The 22,064-nt window shown below is 57.6% G+C and overlaps 1 protein-coding gene across 1 annotated transcript in view; it reads left to right on the forward strand.

Moving 5' to 3' along the window:
- The first annotated feature begins 6,321 nt into the window (after positions 1-6,321).
- The window catches only part of ZFPM1 (zinc finger protein, FOG family member 1), a 35,619-nt gene continuing 19,876 nt past the window's right edge, over positions 6,322-22,064 (forward strand). The window contains 2 exon segments of the mRNA XM_038148275.1: positions 6,322-6,493; positions 21,838-21,969. Of these exon segments, the coding sequence (XP_038004203.1) occupies positions 6,454-6,493; positions 21,838-21,969 (172 nt within the window). The 5' untranslated portion in view covers positions 6,322-6,453.

Consider the following 22,064-nt stretch of genomic DNA (forward strand, 5'->3'; position numbering starts at 1 on the left):
ATCTCCAAGTGTTCCTGGCCCAGTTTGGCCATCATCACTTGGTGATGGTGATGGGGTTACCGAGTTTGGTCATCTCCAGGTGTTCATGGCCCAGTTTGGTCATCAGTTTGTGGTGAAGGTGGTAACAGTGGTGGTGATGGTGATGGTGATGATGATGATGGTGCTGGTGATGATGATGGCCCAGTTTAACCATTCCCCATTTTTGATGGTGATAATGATGGTGATGGTGATGGTGATGGTGATGGTGATGGTGATGGTGATGATGGTGACAGCCCAGTTTGCTCATCTCCAGTTTATGGTGATGGCAGTGATGATGATGATGGTCCTGATGACATCCCGCTTTGCTCATCCCCAGTTGTGATGGTGATGATGACAAAGATGACAGTTTTGGCCATCATGATGATGATGATGGTGACAGCCCAGTTTGCTCAATCCCGATTTATGACAATCGTGGTGAGGACACATTTTGTTCATCCCCGTTTGATGGTGATGATGATGATGATGATGAAGATGATGGTGAGGGCCCATTTTGCTCATCCCCATTGTACGATGATGATGTTGATGATGGTGATGATAATCATGATGCTGATGCTGCTGGTGGTGATGATGATGATGGTGATTGGTGTTGATGATGATGATGATGATGGTGAGGGCCCATTTTTCTCATCCCTTTTTGATGAAGATGGTGATGATGATGGTGTTGGCGATGGCAATGCCGCTGCTGCTGCTGCTGCTGCTGGCAATGATGATGGTGATGATGGTGATGATGATGATGATGATGCTGGTGAGGACTCATTTTGCTCATCCCCACTTTATGATGATGATGTTGATGATGTGATGATGATCATGATGCTGATGCTGCTGCTGCTGGTGATGATGATGATGGCGATGATGATGGTGATGATGATGATGGTGATGATGATGATGAAGATGATGCTGGTGAGGGCCTATTTTGCTCATCCCCATTTGATGATGATGGTGATGCTGATGGTGTTGGTCATGGTGATGCTGCTGCTGGTGATGACGGTGATGATGATGATGATGAAGATGATGCGGGTGAGGGCCCATTTTGCTCATCCCCATTTGATGATGATGGTGGTGATGACAGTGTTGGTGATGGCAATGCTGCTGCTGCTGCTGGTGATGATGATGATGGTGATGACGATGATGAAGATGATGCTGGTGAGGGCCCATTTCGCTCATCCCCATTTGATGATGATGGTGATGCTGATGGTGTTGGTCATGGCCATGCTGCTGCTGCTGGTAATGACGATGGTTATTGATGATGATGATGATGATGATGATGATGATGATGATGATGATGAAGGCCCAGTTCTCTCGTCCCCGCTTTGTCCTCGAGCTGACCTCTGCGGCCCCGCTGGGCCGGGCTGGGGGCCGCCACGGAGGCGGTGTATTCCATCCTTTAATTACTGAGCAATCACAACACGGAGCCGCTGTCAGTGAGAGATAGCTCGGCACCGCCGGCTGGGATCCTCGCCACTCGGGGCTTGTAACTAAAACTGCAGGATTAATTTGATTAATTGATAGAATTATTTTCCAAACTACTCTTTTGTTTATGGAGGCTTAAAATGCTTGCCGCCTGCACCCTCCTGGTGTGTTGCAGAGTGGAGATAAAGTGGCTGAAAATAATTAGTATGGCTTAATTTAGGGAAAAAAATAACCTCAAAAGAATTTTGCAGAAAATTTAAGGCGGCACATTTTACTTCGTTTTGGCAGGAAATATTACGGAGCTGGAAATGAGACTTTCATGTTTTCCCTGCGCTATATTTCACCAGGGCAGCAAACCTGCAGGGCGGAGGAGGAGATTTTCATGCCTGCTTGTTACCAGAGCTCTCCCACACCTCCAGATTCATCACCTGGGCACCTGGAAATGAGTCTCCTGGGAGCCAGGGGAATGCTGCAGGGATGGGACCCATCCCCAGGGCCCTGGGATGGGTGCAGGGACCCCTTCCCAAAGCTGCACCCATTTTCTGGAAGCCCAAGACACGAGCGACACCCACCTCAGAGAACGCCACTCCCCAGGGAGATGTTTGCAACATCCCCACATCTCTGGGGGCTGAATTATTCAATTAATCCTTTCCCCTCTAAATGTGAGTAGGTTTTTTTCTCCCCCCGCTCTCACCCACATCCCACTCCCTCAGTCCCCCCCACCCATCTGCTCCCCTGAGCTCCCCAGAGCCCCCGGCTTTGCTGAGTCCTGCATTATCCAGCAGCGTTTGTCACTTGGGAGACTGCAGGCCCCCGTCACCGTAATTCCAGTGAGGATGCAAAGCCAGGCAGCTTCTCCCTGCTGGGGATTAACTCCCTGCTCAGCGGGGGCCAGCAGAACAGGGGGAGCTCCCCTGGGACCCAGCACGTCTGGGGGTCCCAGCCCTGCACCCCCCAGGATCTGGGGCCGGTCTGCACCCACATCCTCAGGGTGGGAGAGCTCCGGGCCCCAGGGGCTGCAGGGTGGGTCTGATGGAGCTGCCTGGCATTGATGGAGCCCCTCGGGGGGGATTTCTTGGCTTCTTGCCACCACCCTAAATTCTCCTCAAGCTGTTTGCTCTTTGAGCCCCCCCAAATCCAGCCAGCCTTTCTTTTCTCAGCCCCACATCCAAGTTTCTGAGCCAGAGGTGCTTTAAGCCTCTCCATAAAGCCTGGAGGATAACGGGATCCACCATGGTTGTCACGCTGCAAGCAGGGGCTGAAGATTTAGGAATTTTTATTTTTTTTCTGGCTTTTGAGTCAAATCTGGCCGTTCCTTGCACAGCAGGAATTTAAAGCCCAGCTCCCACCTTCCTCCCCAGGGTGTGTGACAGGGACACACGCACCAGAGGGATCCTGCACCCCTGCTGCTGAATTCATGCAGGAAAACCTGGAGCCCTGGGGTTGCGAACAGGAGCACAGGAGCCATGCAGCCCCCAGGGATGCCATCCTGCCAGCAGTGGTGCTTCTGAAGCCCAGGAATTGGTTGGATTGCTCCTTTCGGGAGTTAGAGCATCATTCCCACAGAAGGACATCAGTAGGAGGGAGGGGGAAATAAGCACTGAGACATCCCAGCCTTGGATTTGGGATGTGGGGGGTTCATCTACACATTCCCACCTGGTTTCAGGAGCATCCGGCATCATTTGTGCCAGGGGAGGTTGGAGATGGGGAAAATTTCCTCCTGGAAAGGTTTGTCCAGCCCTGGCCCAGCTGCTCAAGGCAGTGGTGGAGCCCCCATCCCTGGAGGGATTTAAAGCCACGTGGATGTGGCACTTGGGGACGTGGTTCAGCGGTGGCCTTGGCAGTGCTGGGGCTCGATGATCTTGGAGGCTTTTCAAACCTGAATCATTCCAGGGTTGGGATTTGGTTTAAATCCCAAACCCTTCCACGCTGCCACCGCAGCTCCCGGGAGCCTGGGATTCCACAGCAGCGGCTCCGCACAGGACGTGCCCAAGCCGTGCCCAAGTCAGGGAAGAACATGCCCAAACCGTGCCCAAACTGTGCCCAAACTGTGCCCAAACCGTGCCCAAACCGTGCCCAAGCCGTGCCCAAACCGTGCCCAGGCTTTGCTCCTGCCGTGTCCCACCCGTGTCCCACCCGTGTCCCACCCGTGCCCAAGCCCCGGAGGACCCCGGGCTGCTGGCAGCCACCCGAGGCTGAGCCACAGGCCGGTGACAAGTGGCACCCAGGGCCGGGTTCTGCTGCCAGCAGGTGGCAGGGCCCTTCTGCAGGTGTGGCACCGTGATGCCAGTCCTCCCTTTTGGGACAAAAAAGCCCTAAAATAGGATATTCCGAGCAGGAAAAAAGCTGGTTTGGAGCCTTGGCAGACCGTGCCAGCGGGCAGTGCCAGCGGGGGCTCAGCACAGCCCCCCAAAAAGCCCCCCAGCCATCCCTGAGCCCCGAAACCCGGCAGGGGCAGCGCCTCGGCTCTTGCCATTGACATTCCTGCGCCGCCACCTCCCCTCGCCGCGTCTCTAATAACATCGGGCCAGATTAATTGGCACTAATACAAATGTACACAGCTCCGTAAAAAGATGTCACCTCGCTCACAACGGGGGGAACGGCTGCTCCCGCATTATCTCTGCTCTGCAGGCGTGTAATTCACTCCTCGGGAAAACACGCTATTTGTTCGGCTCCCCCGGAACAGTCTCTCTGCAAACAGCACGGCCAGGGAGCGGGGAGGCACCCGGCCCTGCCGCTGTCACTGCCGCTCGTCCCCGCGCTGGGCCACCCTGGGGACGGGGCAGCGGCGTGCGGGATTTGGGGGCGTCCCCGTGCCAAGATCCAGCCCTGGGGTGGTGGTCGAGGCCGCGAGCTGTCAGCCCCGGGGGGGTCTAGGTGGCTCTGGGATGGTGCCAGAAAGGGAATTAAAGGGACATTGGCGAGGAAGGTGCCAGGGGAAGGGCTGCAACCTGTTTCCTTCGCTGCCCAGGGCAGGGTGGCATCGCCCAGCGGCTCCAGCGAGGCTTTGGGGGCATTTTTTGGGGGGTGTGGCAATGTCCCCTCGCCTCCTCGAGATGCTGCCACCGCTTCTTCCAGCACAAAGAGCCGGGGACAGCCCCCATCGCCCTGCTGCCTGCCGGGGAGAGGAGATCTGGGCACCTCGTGGGTGTTCGCCCACCCCCAGCCCCTCAAACGCGTGCAATTAACGATGCTGCGTTTAATTAAACAGCTGTCTCATTCTCTCGGTGTGAGCGAACCCGCCAGGTGAATACCAGCGAGCTGCGGTGCCGGGGGAGAGCCACGGATGTGCCGAGGCTGGATCTGCCGTGCCCCCAGCCCCAAATCCCTGCAGCCCAGCCGGGGGCAGGCCGGAGACCCCCGGGCTGGGTTTGTGGCCCCCTCAGCAGCCCCTGCTGGAGTCAGAACCATCACGGCTGGCACGGAGCAGGGGCCACTGCGGGCTGGGAGGGACGGGAGAGGCTCTGGAAGCACAGCTGCTCCCCTTGGGGGGGCTGGTCTCCAGGAAGGCGGCGATCCGAGGCCACTCGAGGTGAAAGGCGCCGCCAGGATGGTTTTGGGGGGTGGTCAGCCAAGGGGGGGCCAGCAGAGCCTTGCCCTCAGCAGCATCTCCCTCCTTCCATAGGGCGGTTTGGTTTTTTTTTTCTCCCCTGGATCTCTTCTTAATTCCTAACTTAATTTCTTCTGACATCCTCATTGCCGGTTTGACCTCTTTACTGGAATCATGTGCTGCTTAAAACTCATTATCCCACCATTGGAACAGGAAGTTAATTAAAAACCCTTCAAAAAAGGAAGAAGAAAAGGGGGGAAAAAAGCACATCCCATGTCCGGGGAGAGATGGAGAAGGGATATGACCGAGCTGTGCCATGTCCCCACAGCCCACCAGCCCCCTCCACTGATCCAAAAACTCCATCTTTATTTGGGGACCACCAGCCATCACCCCTGGCAAATCCCCCTGATCCAACCTCAGCCACGGGCAAGGTCCAGTTTGGGAGGAATCGTTGTTTTTTGCAGGACAATATTCCCATCATGGATTCAAAATCTAGGTGGCTCCTGTTTAACCCACGTTTCACCCCAAAATTTCTCCCTGCTCACAGGTCACCTGGCTGGGATGATGCCAAGGGGAGACCCCAGGACACCTGCACCACTCCAGGGTGTCCTGGGGTGTGCCCCACCTTGGGCCAGGGTCACGGAAGTCACAAGTGGGAGGTTTTGCACCCTTCATCTGGAAATGAGGGGAGTTTTAAGGGATCCAGAAGAGCCCCTGGGAACCCCGCGAAGGGCTAGGGGTACCCATAAGAGGCTTTGAGGGTCTGAGAAAGGTGGAGTGGCACTCAGTGATGACACTGAGGTCCCAGTGGGGGGGATTTTCTGTGACTGTAGGACCTTCCAGAGACGTCACAAGGCATCCCAGAGGAGAATTTGGGGAACCCAAAGAAGGACTGAAGACCCCAAAGGAGAAGTTCTGGATGCTGGCGATGGCACGTGGAACCCAAAAGGGGGGGGGTCCGACCTAACGGTGCGGGGCCAGACACCCAAAGCAGAGGCTGGAGCCTCGCGGCGCTCCCAGAGCGGGGCTGGGGACACCTTTGGGACCTTTGGGGACACCTTTGGCACCTTTGGGGACCGCGGGGAGCGCGCACGGAGCGCGCACCGAAGCCACGCCCCCTCCGCCGTTAGCCCCGCCCCGGCGCGCGCGCGCTCATCCGGTGGGCGTGGCCGGCGGGGGGCGGGGGCCTATGGGCGGCCGCGGCGGCGCCGCTGGCCCCGCCCCCCGGGGCGCTCCGCGGGTTTGATCCCGCGCGGCGCCCATTGAGAAAATCCCGCGGCGGCGGCGGCGGCGGCTTCGCTCCGCCGAGCTCGGCCCGGCCCCGGCCCCGGCCCCGGCCCCGGCCCCGCGGGCGGGCGGGCGGGCATGCGAGCAGCCGGGGGCCCGCCCGCCGCCACCCACCTGCCGCCCGCCCAGCCGCCAGCCGGGGCGCCGGGCTCGCCCCTCGCCGAGCGATGTCCAGGAGGAAACAGAGCAACCCCCGGCAGATCAAACGTGAGTCGCCGCTACCGGCACCCCTTCCGCTGGTCCCTGCTGGCCGCACCACACCCCCCCCCCCCCCCTTATTTTTTTTTCCCCCGGTACTCCCGGGACACACCCGGGACGGCTGCTGTGGGTGCCCGTTCCCGCTACCGGTCGCTCTCCTGCCTTGGTCTGTGTCCCCGCCGCTCGCCCTTCCCGCGCCGCCTCCCCCCCGCCAGCGCGGTGGCTCCGGTACCGGCTCCCGATGGGGGCCCCGATAAGGCTTTAAAATATTCCGTTCTGCAAGTCCCGTCCTGATAACATCGCTCTGTCGGGACGGCCTGAAATTGTGATCTTATCTCCCCCGCCTGCCTCCCATCCAGCGCCGGCAGCCAGGGCCGGGGGCTCCCCAAACACCCCCGGGGCTCCCGATCGCCGCCGGGCCACCCCAGCCCTGCCAAGGGCTCCTCACCCCGGCTACGGGCCGCTCACCCTGCCAGGGGCTCCCCATCCACCCTGGGGTACCCCAGCCCTGCCAGGGGCTCCTCACCGCGGGGACAGCGCCCTGACGCCGCCAGGGCTCCCCGCACGGGGACCCCCATTTGCCTGGGCGCTGCTGGACCCGCCGTGCCATCGTCCCCGTGGTCCCCGTGTGCCATCCTCCCCACCGGCCGCGCTGTCCTTGACCCTCCAGCCTGCGCAGCGTCCCCCCGGTCCCGCTCTGCATCCCCAGCCCAGGTGGGACGTGGCCATGCGGAGCCGCCGCAGGATCCCCCGGGGCTTTGGGCACATCCCAGTCCCTCCCTGGTGACTCCCGGGGCTTTGGGCACATCCCTGTCCCTCCCTGGTGACTCCCGAGGGTCGCTCCAGCCCATCGGCCGGGCTCTTGTTTTGCTCCAGCGAGGATGTACCAGCAAGGCAGAGGAATCCTGCAAAGTGCTGGAAGTTTTTTGGTGCCGGGCTCAGCTTGCCTTTTCCCCTTCCTCTCCGGTGTGTGTGTGTGTGTGTTTTTTTTTCTTTCCCCCTCGAGTCGATGGAAGCTGGTGATAAGAGGGAGATGGGAGGATAGGCAAGGCTGGCCACCATGTGATAATCTACCTTTATCTTTCTCCTGAAATAATTGCAAGGCTGAGTTGCACCTACCTGTTTCCCTGCCTGGGGTGATTGCTGTGGTGATAACGCTCAGCTAGACTTTTACCCGGGGAGAGTTAAAAATAGTCCCAGCTGCCTCCTTTTTTTTTTTTTTTTTTTTTTTCTTTTTTTTTTTTCTTTTTTTTCCGGGATACTTTTCTCCTTTGGCTTTCTCCAACTTCCGCGGCTTTATTTCGGCAAAAAGCCCTGCCGGGGTCACGGCGGCGGGCTCGGCCGGGAGCGTTCGGGGCGGTGGCGCTGCCATGCCCCGCTCCCTGCGGGATGCCCGCTCGCAGCCCACCGGCACGGGGCAAACTGGGGCAGGAGAGGCCGTGGCAGCTCGGCCGGGCGGCGGCGGCTCCTCGTATCTCCTTCCTCTGCTGCTTTTCTGCAGAGATGTGAAGAAACGATAAAGTGGGAGGCTGATCTCAGGCCGCCGGCGATGGCCAAAAGCGATTAAAAGCTGAGAGCTTGGAAGCCTTCCTGTATGTGTCAACATGAAAACAGTCATTAGAGGCGGCGAGCGCGGCGAGAGCGCCCTGCCGCTGCTCCATCAGGGAAGGTATGCATGAATCAGGGCTCCGGTAACCAGACTCCTCTCATGTACAGACCGGACCTGTTTCCACAAAGTCTATCCTCCTTATCATCTCGGCTGGAGCATTAAAAACCTCCTCCAGATTGGTATCTGCTGATTTTATTTTCCTGGGTGACGCGATGCTCTCGCTCTGCCTTCGCCTTCTCTTGTGGGGTTGGGGTTTTGTTGTTTTTTTTTGAAGCCCGATGCGAGGCGCAGATTAAGGCTCGCGGGGAGATCGCCGGGAGAGCGGGCGATCGCCAGCAGAGATAAGACAAAGATCAGACACCGGACTATATTTAACCAGCTGCTTTAACCTTCCCCTTCTTGGTGCCTTTCCGGGCTGGAGCCGTGCGGGGATGGAGGGGCCGGGGGTGCTGCTCCCTCCCTCTCTTCGAGCCCCCCCGGCGGCGGCGGTGGCATGCGGTGGGGAGGCTTTGAAAGCCGATTGCATCGCGATGGTGGCTTTTGATAGCAGAGAAAACACCCCGAGCATCTCTCCCTTTCATTTTTGGGGGTTCCTGCCTGCAGAGGACAGTTTCTTTCCATCCCTGCCTGTACCAACCTCCCTGCAGCTGCTTCTGCCTTATGGGGTGGTTTATTTCTTTTTTCTTTCTCTTTTTTTTTTTTTTTTTTTTTTTTTTTTTTTGTGTGTGTGTCTGTCTTTTGTTCTGCTGGTAGATAGATGTGAGGGGCTGATAGGGAGCAGGAGCTGATCTCCAACCCAGATAGCCTGTTATATTTATTAACTTCAAACATGGGAGCGCGGGCGCCCAGCTGATGAGCGAGGCTCTGGCAGCTGCCGGTGCTTTCACAGCGCCGGGTCCTGCGATGGGGGAGCCTGATAAGGGGAGATTGATCTCATCGCGCTGATGTGCCTCCCCCTCCCTTGTTCTTTCAGTACAGATATTTTTTATTATTTTTTTTGTTCCTAAGCGAGCTGGAAGCGAATGTTTTTTCATAGTTGCAGGGGCCTGTTTGTGGTTATTATTTTTTTTATGGTGTTGGTTTTTCTTTTTTTTTCCTTTTCCCCTTTTTATTCTGCGCTCAGCTACAGTAGATCTGAGCTCCTGATAAGCGCCAAGCCCCGATCTCCATCCTGATAGAGATTGCCAGGGCTGATAAGGACCACTTATCTCTCCCCACCAGACCGGAGCAGGATTCGCTACAACAACAAACACAGCAAAGAGGGGCAAAAGGGCTCCAACAATTTGTTCCACTGCAAATGTGATTAACGCAGGCGCTTTAATTATCTGATGGGGGGCAGCTGCATGTGTGTTTTTATTTCTCAAGGTGGTGGGGTGGTTTTCCCCCCCCTCCACGTGCTCTGCGTAGCGAGCCGGGTTGAGAAGCCGAGCTCTCCCAGCTCCTGTTATCGGCTGCAGATGTTGCATTAGTTTGATGAGAGCTTTGACTTTTTTTGATCATTATCTCCCATTCTGCTCCGCCGAGCGAACGCAGGGGCTGGGAGGGGGGCGGGGGGGGAGGCGAAAACACCGTCATATTTTTGCACGTGGATTTTTCTTTAATTGCTATTAGATGGTGTCAGATAACGAGTGCGATCTGCGCGGTTGAAGCCGGGGTGTGCTGGCCCGGGTGGTTTTATTTTTTCCTCCCCGCCTGGGCTCGGCGGCGGAGCCGGGCAGGGGATGCCGGAGCCGGCCGGGGGTGGCCGTGCCGCTCGGGCCGTGCCAGAGCCGTCCTTCCCGGGAGCTTGGAAAATCGCCTTTCTTTTAAAGATGACAGTGGCCAACCCAGCGTCTATTTTTAGCGGCGGCGTGGTGAGCCGGTGGCGTGGGATGCTCCCGGCACGCCTCCTGCCTGCTCCTTCCCGCCGCCTTCCCTCCCGAGTCCTTCCCTTTCAGGTGGCTCTGTTTCAACCTCCTCTGCTTGTTGCCTTTTTTTTTTTTTTTCCCCTCCTGTTTTTTCCCCTCTGCGCTCTGATGCAGCTGCACTTTTCCATCCCCGCCACCTCCGTGCCTCAGTTTCCCCATCCGCGCCTCCGGGGTGGGGGTGTTTGGGGAGGTGCTACCCCGGGGTGCTCCGTGGGATGGGGAGGGTTTGCTCCCGGGATGAGCCGGCTGCCAGCAGAGCCTCCCAGCTCCGCTCCCAAAACCGGAATTTTCTCCCCATCCCGGGGCTCCCTCAGCCTCCCAGCCCCCCTGGTACCCCACTCGTGGCATCCCCAGGGTGGCATCCCCGTGCCCCACATGTCTGTGACACCCACGGGCGCTGCCTGCCTGCCAGCCCCTCCCTTCTTGTGCAAACGCCCCGAGGCTTTGGTGGCATCCAGCGTGGCTCCTCGCAGCTGGCAGGGGCGCGGGTGGCACGGCCCTGTGGCACGGCTGCCCCCGCGGTGGCTCTGCCCGTCCTGGCTGTCACCGGCCTCTTGGGACGTGCCGTGGGTGACACTGGGGGCTCCCAGGGCTGGGGAGCGTCGTGGTACCCATGGGTGGGATAGGGGTACTGGTGGATGCACCCAGCGGAGCCCAGCGTGGGGAGTCCTGCCAGCCGTGCCCCGGTGTTTCCTGCCCAGTGGAGGGTCTGCCCCAGCCTCAGGCGATGCTGGAAGAAGTTTCCCTCCTCTTCCACAGCCAGTGCTGCAGGTCTGAGCATCCCTGCGGGCCCCAGCTCCAGGAGAAGCTTGGCAGCTGGTGGCCAAGGGGACAGCTCGGAGCAGGGAATCCATTCACCATGGATGAGGGAGAGATGGCACCGCTGGCCAGTGCCACCACCCCGTGCCCTGCCAGCCGTGGGACACCGCATCCCTCCGTGCTGGGGAGCCCTACAAAGAGAGGTGGCTCTTCCTGGCCACCCCCGTCTCCGCAGCGGGCAGGAGAGGAGGATGAGGGGGATGCTCTGGAGCCAGGGCTGGAGCCGGGCTGGCCACAGCCAAACCAGTTCTGCCCGGCCGGGGCCGTGGGGTGAGCGGGCGGCGCTGGAGCCGGCGAGGGAGGCTCCGGAGGCTTTGCCAGCAGCTCCTTCCAGGGCCGTGGGCGCCGGGGCTGGGTTGGTTTTGTGTCTGCTGCAGCTCTTCCGCCTCCTGAGCCCCCGGGGGGACACCCCCGCACCGTCCCCAGCGCGGGCACGGAGCCACGGCGATGGACCGTCCCCGGCATCCCGGGGAAGCCACCTCCAGCCGGGATTTACACCTCGGGATCCGAAGCGGCGAGGTTGGGCAAGGTCTTGTTTTCCGTGGTGAATCACGAGGCCACCTAGCAAGCTGCAGCTTCCCCTTTGGCCAAGTTGTGATGCGGCCAGCTCGGCAATCAGGGCTTGGGAAGAAAGCAATCCTTTGCCCACGGGTGTTGCAGGAATTGTGCAAGGAGGCAGCGCCACGGCACAGGTGATCCGAGGTTCCTGGAGAGGGGCAGCCCCTGGGATGCCGGCGGGGCCACCTGGCATCACCCCAAAGGCATCATCACCGCGTCCACATCCATCCTGGCCGGGAATATCCGTGCTGTGGGACATTCCCAGCCCTGAGGGGACACCCACATCCCTGGGGAAGGAAAGGACAGTGCTGCCCAAAGTGGGAGCAGCTGGGCTGGGCATGGAGCTGCTGGATTTGGGGTCAAACACAGCCGTGCTGGCCGAAGGAAGAGGATGTTTTGAGGATGTTTTCCATCTATCCTGCTGCAAAAAAACCATGATCCGCCTTGGAAAACGCTGGATGGGGCGTTGCTGTGGAGGGAAAACTGGCCCAGAGCTTCCACAGAGGCACGGCGGGGGCTGAGAGGTGCTGCTGTCTGGAGAGAGGGGTGTGAGGAACGTGGAGCTCTCAGAATTCAGCATTGAAGAAGATGAATTGGAAAAGGCCTCTGTGCCAGCCCCGCTCTCCACCTCTGCTCCATGCTGAGGACATGGATTTTGCTTCCCGTGGGGCCCAGAACTCAGCTCCCCCACTTTGGAGAAGAGCGGGAATGGGAGCAGGAGGCCAGTATCTCCTTTTTTTTCCGCACCACATCCCATGACTGCTTTTGCTGCCTGACTCAGGGCTTTTGGCCGCTCCAGCTTGGCCGGGCTGTGTCCTGCTGCTCCTTTTATCAGGAAAGTTCAAGTGTTTCGGGGTAATACAGTTCCCTCTTCCGATGGCTGCCCGGTAAAGGCTCCACATTGTTCCTGCAGCAACATGTTTTTTTGGAAGGGCTGAAATGCCGAAAGGAATGCAACTGCTGACCTTGGGCTGCAGTGGGGTTAAGGAGTGTGTGCCTATGAGTCACTCCAGATAAGAGCCTTCCACGGCTTTTTTCCTCCAAAATAATTCTTTATCTCCTCTTTCTCACATCAACATATTTTCTTGACATCTCCCGTTCGATAGCGCGTGGAGGAAATGTGCTCCTCTCCTCGGGTTTGTTCATCTGATGAAATGGAGATCCATTGTTTTCCCTTGGCCTTGGCCTGCCGGGAGTGTGACCCCAGGATTTGGGGATGCACCTCCCATCAGTGCCAGGGCTTGGGGACGCTCAGTGGGGTCGGGGTCCCAGAGCTTTGGGAACCTCAGGAAGGTCACGGCCCGGAGATTTTGGGGTCAGCGCGTGGGGTTTTGGGATGTTTGATGGGGTCGGGGCCTGGAGCTTTGGCAGGATTTAGGATCGGTGCCTGCGTTTTTGGGGATGCTTGGTGGGGTCAGTGCCTGGAGACTTTTGGGGTTCAGTGTTCATGTTCATTGGGGTCAGGGCCTGGAGCTTTGGGAATATTTAGGAATGGTGCCTGCAGTTTTGGGAATGCATACCCAGGGTTTGGGGATGTTTGATGGGGTCAGTACCTCTTGCTTTAGGGATGGGCTTTGGGGTCAGTGCCCAGGATTTTGGGAATGTTTGGCACCCTGGACTTTGGGGATTCCCCACAGATTCAGTGCCTGGGGCTTTAAGGATGTGCCTTGGGGTCAGGGCCCAGGAATTTATGGATGCTTGAAGGAGTTTGGGGAAGCCTTAAGGCTGTGTCTGAGCCTTGGGGATGCTCAGCAGGGTCAGTCCCTGTGGCTTCGGGAATGTGCCTGGGGATGGTACCCGGGGGTTTGGGATGCTTGATGAGATTGGTGCCTGCGGTTTTGGGGATGCTTCTCTGGGTCAGTGCCTGTTTGGGAATGTGCCTGGGGTTGGTACCCGGGGGTTTGGGATGCTTGATGAGATCAGTGCCTGTGGTTTCAGGGATACTTCTCTGGGTCAGTGGATGTGCCTTATGGTTTGTACCCAGAGCTTTTGGGATGCTCCATGGGGTCAGTCCCCGGGGCTTTGGGGATGTTCCTCCCGGGGCTTTGGGGATGTTCCTCCCGGGGCTTTGGGGATGTTTCTCCCGGGGCTTTGGGGATGTTCCTCCCGGGGCTCCCAGAGCTTTTGCCGTGTGATCCTGGGAGCAGCGAGCAGAGCATCCCCAGCTCGGGAGGGCACGGCGGGGAGGACAAGCCGCTCTTCCCGGCGGAGCAGGGAGGGGAGGGAAGTTTGGCCGCTCTCTCTCTTCTCCGTCTCCCAGCCGAGGCCTCTCATGCTACTCGCAGCTCCTATGATAATGCGGAAAGTTGAACTGGCCCCATTACTGCGCTGCGATGGTTGCCGCGATAAGGGCCCGATAATGGCAGCGATAGCGGCGGCTCGGTAGCCAATGGCTCCGCCGCTCCTCCCATTAACATTCCCCACCACGGCCGGGCTCGGAGCTGCCTATCTGCTCTCCATTTCCACTCCTCCGCTAGATAAGAATGGAAATACTGACTTCATAGCTCACTGATTAAAGTGTCTGGATTTCTTGATAATACACAGATAAATTATGTTTTTCAAAAAGAAGGTAGGGAAGGGAGTGCGAGGGGAGGGGAAAACCTCCAGTCCATTTTTATTTTTTTTTTTTCCTTCCTTCCCTCTTTCTGGCCGTGCCCTGGGAGTTGGGTTTTTGCTGCTCCAAAACGCCATTCCCAGCCGGAAGGCAGAGCCCTGTGAGGTGCCCTCAGGAATGGGCAAAGGATTTTTGGGAGCCACGTGGGTGGGGTGTAGGGCAGCCCCGTGCTGGGATGGAGATGCTGTTCCTGCACCCCGGGACCTGCTGCCATCACGGGCAGGGCTGTGCCAGCTGTGCCCCGTGGCTGGGATCCTGGTGGTGGCTGGGCCATCCCAGGTGGAGTCTGTCCCCAAGCTGGCAGCAGCCAGGGATGCTCTCGAAGCATCTCCGTTTCTGTATCCACCTCCAGCCTGAGCCTCCCTGTTTCTGCTGCAGGATGCTGCCCTGGATACTTGGGAGCAGCCTCATCCCCTCTGTCCCATCCATACTCCTTGGCTTTCCTCGCTCATCCCCGCTGGAGCAAACAGAGCTTCCAGACTTCTTAGTTTGGAGAAGGTATCGACCACGAGCCTCAGAGTTTGTTTCATCTAAATATAAAACTAAAGAGCAAACAGTATAAAGTTCATTTTTTAATGTGCTGCCCCATTCCAGTTGGGCTGCTCTCTTTATTTTTTTTAGGGGAACTGTGATAAAAAGCAGAGATAAAGCCAGGACTGTTTTGTGTAGGAGTCGGTATCTGCGTTATCTATCTCCCTTTTTCACTCTCCGGGCAGCTCTGTTGTTTTTCGCTCTTATCTCGCTCCACCAAAATGCCAAGAACAGGAAAAAAAAAATTAGAAAAAAGAGAGAGAGGCAGCGCAGGCACGTTTGCACGGAGAGAACTCGGTGTCCACGGAGCCTGGAGCTGGAGGAAGAGGAGGGTTGGAGTGCTGGGAAGGCAGGGGAGATTTTGGGAGCAGCGCTGTCCCAGGGATCTCCATGTGCCAGGCTCAGTGCCAGCTGCTCTCAGATGGGCCACCCAACCTGGCTGTGCCCTCGGAGGGTCCTTCCCTGCCCCTGGAGCCCCCACGGCTCCTGCTCATTGCCCTGGAGTGCTCCAGGCTGGCTCTGGGAGCTGGGATTGGGCATCCTGTCGGACTGGGAGCATCTTTGCTGATACCCCCTTGTCCCCATCCTTGTCCCCATCCCTCAGGCCTTGTTGTCACCCAGGGCTGTCACAGACTGAAGGGCTTGGGGTGGGCACTGAAAACCATCTCTGCTCCCTTTCCATCGCTTTTGGCAGCGGGATGGACCTGGCAGGACCTGGAGCTGCTTCCCACAGGAAGGGGCATGGCTCCAGCTCGGCATCTCGGGGTAATTTGTCGCTGGATTAGCCCAGAGCTTGACCTCTGTCCTCGCTGTCACCTGGTGTTGATGTGCTCCAGCGCTGCCTGAGCATCCCCACCCCCAGCCATTCCCGCCTGGAATGTCTTTATTCCAGGTGGGAGAAGAAGGATCCTGGGAGAAGAAGGACCCGAATTGAGGGCTTTTCCCCCGGTTCCACCCTCTGGCAGGGAGCAGGGATGGCGTGCTTGGAGCCTGATCATCCTGGATGGAATTTCTTCCCCATCTTCTTGCGTATCCAGCTGCTCCTGAGGTGCCCACATCCTGGATCACCGTGGGGACAAGCACCTCCCGCTGCTCTTGGATGGGCTTTGGATGGAGACACCTCCAGTCCGCCCAGGAAGGACTGGTCCTCCTCTCCCAGTCGTGCCAGCTGCCTCAGTTTCCCTGCTGTGCTGCGAGCAGCCTCTGGTGGCTCCGTGCGCTCTCCAGGCCACGTTCAGCGCATCCCTTCTCCCGGAGCATCCCCATCCATCTGCCGCGCCAGGCACGGCTCCGTTGCGCTCTCTCCTCTCTCCAAATCTATCAGGGCCTTATCGACCCCATCTGAAACCTAAAGTCACTCCATTGTCATTGTCCCCGGATCTCTTCCCGGGCTCCTTCCCCTCCCTGGCGCGCGGTTGATCCGCCGGCCGTTCCTGCGGGGAATGGCGGCCCCCGGAGCGCCCCAATCTCCCGGAATCTCTCGGTGCTTTATCGGCCCATCGGAGCCGGGGCTGGCGGGGCCGGCGCTGGCGCCGCTCGCTGCTGATAAAGTTACAGAGTTCAGGCAGTGATGAATGTTCAGTAACTGCACCCGCCGCGATCCCGCCTGGGCTTGGCAGCGCGAGCAGCTCCGGCTGAAACCAATCCCTCCCCTATCAGCAGCGCTGCTTTTTCTCAGGCTCGGCCTCTCCCCGCTTCTGCTCTTCCCCGGGGGGCTCCCCTGGGGCAGCTCAGCACCGAGGGATGCTCCAGGGGCTCGGTCCCAAGGCGGGGTGCTGGATTTCGCCCTGGAATGGTTTGGGTCCGGGAGGAAGTTGAAGTTCCCGGGCAGGGACCTTCCACCAGACCAGGCAGGGGTGGCTGGGACAGAGCAGCTCCCCAGCAGTGACTGGAGCATCCCATCCCATCCCAAGAAATCCCGGCCTTCCCAACGGCTCCATTCCCACCCTGTCCTTCGTTCCCCTCCTGGAAAAATTAGGCCTAAGTATCTTATAAGTGTAATCGTTATTATAAATGTAATCGTTATTATAAATTTAACAATTATTATAAATGTAACAGTTATTATAAATTAAACAATTATTATAAATGCCATCCCACAAGCAATGGCAGCATCACCCACCCCTTCCATGCCCTCACCGTGTCTATTCCCCCACCAGCCTTTATTCCCCTCCCTGGTATAAATTAGGCCTAATAGATTATCAGTGTAATAATATTAATCTTTATAAAGCCCCTCGTGAGCAGTTGGAGCATCTTCCCATCAAGAGTTGCAGCATCACCCAGCACCTCTGTCCCCCCGGAAAAATTAGGCCTAAATACTAAAACGTAATAAGTCTATAAAATCAATTTATAAATGATTATAAATATCCCCCATCAGCAAACCCAGCATCCCTTCCACCTCCTGGGTAATAATTTAATACCAAATCATGATCAACACATTATAAATCCCCCCCTACACCTTCTAATTCTCCAACCATACTTCTTTTTTTCACTTGTCCTTTTTCCCCCAGGGCACCACAGGCAGGGTCAGGGTGAGTTTTATCTGGAGGTGATGGAGAAGTGCCCCAAATTGGAGATAAAGCCCCCTGGGGCCGGCCCCAGCCGCTATCGGCTCCGAGCACGGGGCTGATCTCTCACGGGGAGATACCCACGGGAAGAGCCTGGCCTGGGATGCTGCAGCCAGGCTGATAGGGGAGAGGGCTGATTTGTGCTCTAAAAAAACCCCTTTTCCTCCCGAACCGACCCCAGACTGCTGGAATCCAGTGCAGCATCACCGGGGGGAGATGTCCCGGTGGATCGGGAGCGCGTCCACCGCGGCTCCTTTGTCCCGGCTTGGCGCTCCCGATGCGCGGGGACGCGGGGAGCAGCCGAGGTCGTTGGTAAAACAAACATCGGCAGGGCCCGGGCAGGAATTGGGTGAGAAGAAGAGGGCGGGTGGCCCATCAGATAGCGGGGTTTGCAGCCCGGGTTGTTCTCCGGGTGTTTCTGGCAGCGGGGCGGGCACGGCACGGCCCAGCCGCCAGACCCTGGGGAATCCCGGGGCGCTCCGGGTCCCACCAAGCCACCAGGGCTGCCTTTGCTGGAGGAGCAGCTGGGACTGGCTCCAGGAGCATCGTTCCCTGAGGAAAACTGCCCTGTTCCTGCAGCGCTTTGCTCCTGGCTCCATCATTTAGGGGGAAAAGAGGTGATTTAGGGCAGAGAGGAAGCGATGCCTGAGTGGAGTTCCTACATTTCCAGCATGAGGTGATGGATGAGTATCCTGGTGATGCTTTGTGCATCCCAAAACCTGTTTTGGAGCCTTGCCCACCTGCTTTTGGGTTGGTTTTCAATATTATTATTGTTGTTATTATTAATATTGTGGGTTTTTAATTGGAAGAGGATGGTGCCAGCGCAGGGATGAGGAGGAGCTGGAAGGATGGAGAAGGGATCCTCCATTACGCTGCCTGCCTGGTGGAGCTGGAATGTCCCTCAGGATGCCCGGGCACAGCTGAGATGTCCCCACTGTCCCTCCCAGTGACACCCAGAGCCAAGGCCGAGCTTTGAGGTGCCTGGAGAGAAGATCTGGGATGTGAGTTCACTCGGGTCTGGGCTCTCTCCCTCATTCCCTGACTCCTGGAGCCCTCCTTGGACTCATCCCCTGCCCGATGGGACTCGGAGGAATTTTTATTTTTAGAAATAAGGATTGTGGATTCCCAGAACGGTTTGGGTTGGAAGGACCTTAAAGCTCATCTCCTTCCTCCCCCTCCACGGGCGGGGACACATTCCATTCGGCCCAGGTTGCTCCCAGCCCCATCCAACCTGGCCTTGAACGCTTCCAGAGATGGGAATTGGAAAGGAGTCGGATGGGAAATTTTATTTAAATTCGTATTTAAAAATAAACACTTGGACCTGACAGCAGCACCGAGCGCCAGCCGGCGAAGGCAGGTTGCCACCAGCCTGCACGTGTTCCTGATCCAGGACCTGCTTTCCACCGCGGGAACTCCTCCTCCTCTTCCTCCTCCTCCTCCTCCTCCTCCTCCCTGCTCCAGAGCTGGTGGGAAAGTCTGTGGCTGTTGCTATTTTCTATCTGTTATCACGGCCTCTTATCGCTTTGCTCTTGTCTCCGTGCCGGCTCTCCGAGCGCCCAGGGTCTCGCTCTTGGCAGCCTGGAAGAGTCCCCCCCACCTCCTCCTTGATTCCCTATATTCTTTAGCCTTTTATTTAATTTCCCAGCTAAGCACAAAGAATCGAGAAAAGCTTTTATTGTTCCTGCGCTGGGAGAGCCTTAATTGGAGAGCAGTGATCAAATCATTACCTGGATAACGCCGGGTTTCCCTGGGAATGCCGACCCTCGGCCCAGCCCTGCTGACACGGGCACAGCGCCCCAGCTCCCTGCAAGTTTGTACAGTCGCTGTCTTTTTTTTTTTATTTTATTTTTTGAGGGAAAAAAGAAGAAAAAGAAGGAAAAAAAAAAAAAAGAAATCCTTGCTCGTTATCAATATAAAAAAGGAGGGAGGGAGAAGAGTTAATCGTCGAAGCGGAGTATCTTGGAAGGGAGCGTTTTTTGGCTCTTCCCCTCTCTGTAAAACCAGCCTCAGTAATTCAGTTTTAAAGCATGAAAAAAGGGAGTTGATGAAATTCCACTATCAGCACTGAACCAATATGCAAAATATCTCGCCGAGAATCAAATAGCTATTATGTTTTCATTTCCATTTCAGCGTATTTGCTTAATGAAGAATAGACAGATCAGGCCAGCCGAGGGAGGCTGTGTGCGGTGATAACTGTGCAGGGCTCCCAGCAATCCCGGGCAAGTGACGCTCCCTCCGCTCCTGCTCCGCGCTCCCTCTCCCTCACTCGCTTTTTTTTTCCCCTTTTTTCCCCTTTTTTTGATTTTTTTTTTTTCCCCAATGGTTCGTTTAACCCGCGCAGCTGGGAGCGCTGGCAGTGCGTCCCTGGGGCTTGGTGGGCAGTGGGATGCTGCACTGGGGCTGGGATGTACCCAAGGACACCATTCTGGGATGCTGTTGGCCTCCCTGTGGCCCCTGGGTGACACCATGGTCCCCAACCCCTATTTTTATCTTATTTATGGATTTAACTGAATTTTATTAGATTTTTATTAGTGCGTCCCTGGGGTTTGGTGGGCAGTGGGATGCTGCACTGGGGTTGAGATGCACCCAAGGACACCATTCTGGGATGCTGTTGGCCTCCTTGTGGCCCCTGGGTGACACTATGGTCCCCAACCCCTGTTTTTATCTTATTTATGGATTTATCTGATTTTTATTAGATTTTTATTTATATTTATCTATTTTATTCATCCCCATCTCCCTTGGGAGTGCTTTGGGGTGGGATGAGGTGTGCTTCCAGGGACTGTGGGAGATGATTCCAGGATGCTGTTGGCCACCAATCGTCCCCACACCAGGTTGATTTTTATGGAGCAGCCTCATCTTCCTCGTGGCTGGGCCTCGGTGGTTTGGGGTGGCATGTGGGTGGTCCCAGGATGCATCCAGGGATCACGGTGACAAGATTCTGGGGTTGTTGATTCCCCGTCATCCCTGGAGGCACTGGGTGACACCACGGTGCCCAAACCCCAGCTGGATTTAGGTGGAGCATCCCCATCTCCTTCCTGACTGGGGATGGACGTGGGTCATGCCAGGGTGGATCCAGGGACCCCAGTGACGTGGTGCTGGGGTGCTGCTGGCCACCCATCATCCCTGGAGGAACTTGGTGACACCACAGCACCCAAAGCTGGGTTTATATGGAGCATCCACTTGGATTTATATGGAGCATCCAATTGGATTTATATGGGAGATCCCCTTTTCCCTCCTGGCTGGGGATGGGTATTTTGGGGTGGCATATGGGATGCATCCAGGGACCATGGATACCATGGATGAGATGCTGTTGGCTGCCCATCATCCCTGGAGGAACTTGGTGACACCACAGCACCTAAAGTTGGGTTTATATGGAGCATCCACTTGGATTTGTGTGGAACATCCACTTGGATTTATATGGGATGTCCCCTTTTCCCTCCTGGCTGGGGATGGGTATTTTGGGATGGCGTATGGGATGCACTCAGGGACCACGGATGGGATGCTGTTGGCTGCCCATCATCCCTGAAGGAACTTGGTGACACCACAGCACTCAAAGTTGGGTTTATATGGAGCATCCACTTGGATTTATATGGGACGTCCCCTTTTCCCTCCTGGCTGGGGATGGGTATTTTGGGGTGGCGTATGGGATGCATCCAGGGATCACGGATGAGATGCTGTTGGCTGCCCATCATCCCTGTAGGCCACGATGCCGTGGTACCCAAAGCCATCCCCATCCTCCTCCTGCTTCCCGCTCTTCCCAGGCAGGATGTGGGTGGTCTCAGCACCCTTGGGTGGGTGCCAGGTGCCCTCCTGGTCCCACCCATCCCTTCCCAGCCCCATCCACCCCTCCCCGGGCAGGCTGGAGGTGCCAAACCCCGGCTCAGGCGAGCGTCGGGTTAACTTTATCAGAAGCCCAAGAGCCGTGAAGGCGTGAAGGAAGAAATTAGCCTAACAATGTTTCATTTACAGCGGGAGAAACGATTTGTTAGCTGGCGATTGTTTCTGAATATTATCAGAGCCTTTTTAATTGTGCTGGAACTGAAATTAGCAGAATTAGAATAAATTGCCTTCCCTTCTCCGGCAGCCTCTTTATTCACGCTCATTGTTGTGTGCTTTGTATAGATTATGGGCTCTTTGTTCTGCTGCTGTAAATATACATGCCTGGAGTCACGGCGAGCAGCTGAGGTCTGCAGACGGGCTGGCCCCGCTCCGATCCCCCCGTGATCCCCCCGTGGTCCCCCCGTGGTCCCCGCTCCCGGGGCGCGGCAGCCGCCGGCACCGCGGCGTCGTGCGGCACCAGCCATGTGTGCCACCGGGGCTGGGCCGTGCCCGCCTGGCTGGGGACGTGGCTGCACTGCCATGGAAACGGCCGGGAGGGGTGGCAGGGCTGAGGGGCGTCCCCCTGTTTGTCCCCGTGTCCCCCCCTGCGGTGCCGTCCCCGTGGGTCTGCGTCCCCTGTTGGATAAGGGGTGGTGGGGGCCGTTTCTGGGGTCTCTTCTCTCCCCATCCACCTGCACAGGACCCCTCTTGCTGCCAGGCTGCTTCCCCGCGTGCCCCAGGGAGGGGACACCTCTGCAAGGGGACAGTGTACCCCAGGGAGATGCTGCACTGCAGGGGTGGCTGGCCAGGGCTTTCCCTTCCTTCCCTGTGGGGCATTTCCTCCCGGCATCCCGATTCCCAACTGGGAAAACCTCCTGGCACCTTTTCCCCTTGGCTGTGCCCTCCTCACCGCCCTGTCCGTGTCCCCGCAGGGTCCCTGGCAGCGATGGAGGAAGGCGAGGACGCCCCGGTGGGGGACAAGAGCCCCTCGGAGAGGGACGGGACCACCTCGGACTGCGAGGGCTCCGCCGAGCGCGACACCTGCAGCCCCCCCGGCAGTGAAGGTGAGCCCTGGGCTGTCCCTGCTGTCCCCTCCCCACGGGGACAGGTGCTGCCACCAGAGCAACCTGCAGGGCACCAGCTCAGGAAGCAGCCTGGC

Source organism: Motacilla alba, chromosome 11 (genome assembly GCF_015832195.1).
Source record: "Motacilla alba alba isolate MOTALB_02 chromosome 11, Motacilla_alba_V1.0_pri, whole genome shotgun sequence".
In the NCBI taxonomy this organism is placed as follows: Eukaryota; Metazoa; Chordata; class Aves; order Passeriformes; family Motacillidae; genus Motacilla; species Motacilla alba.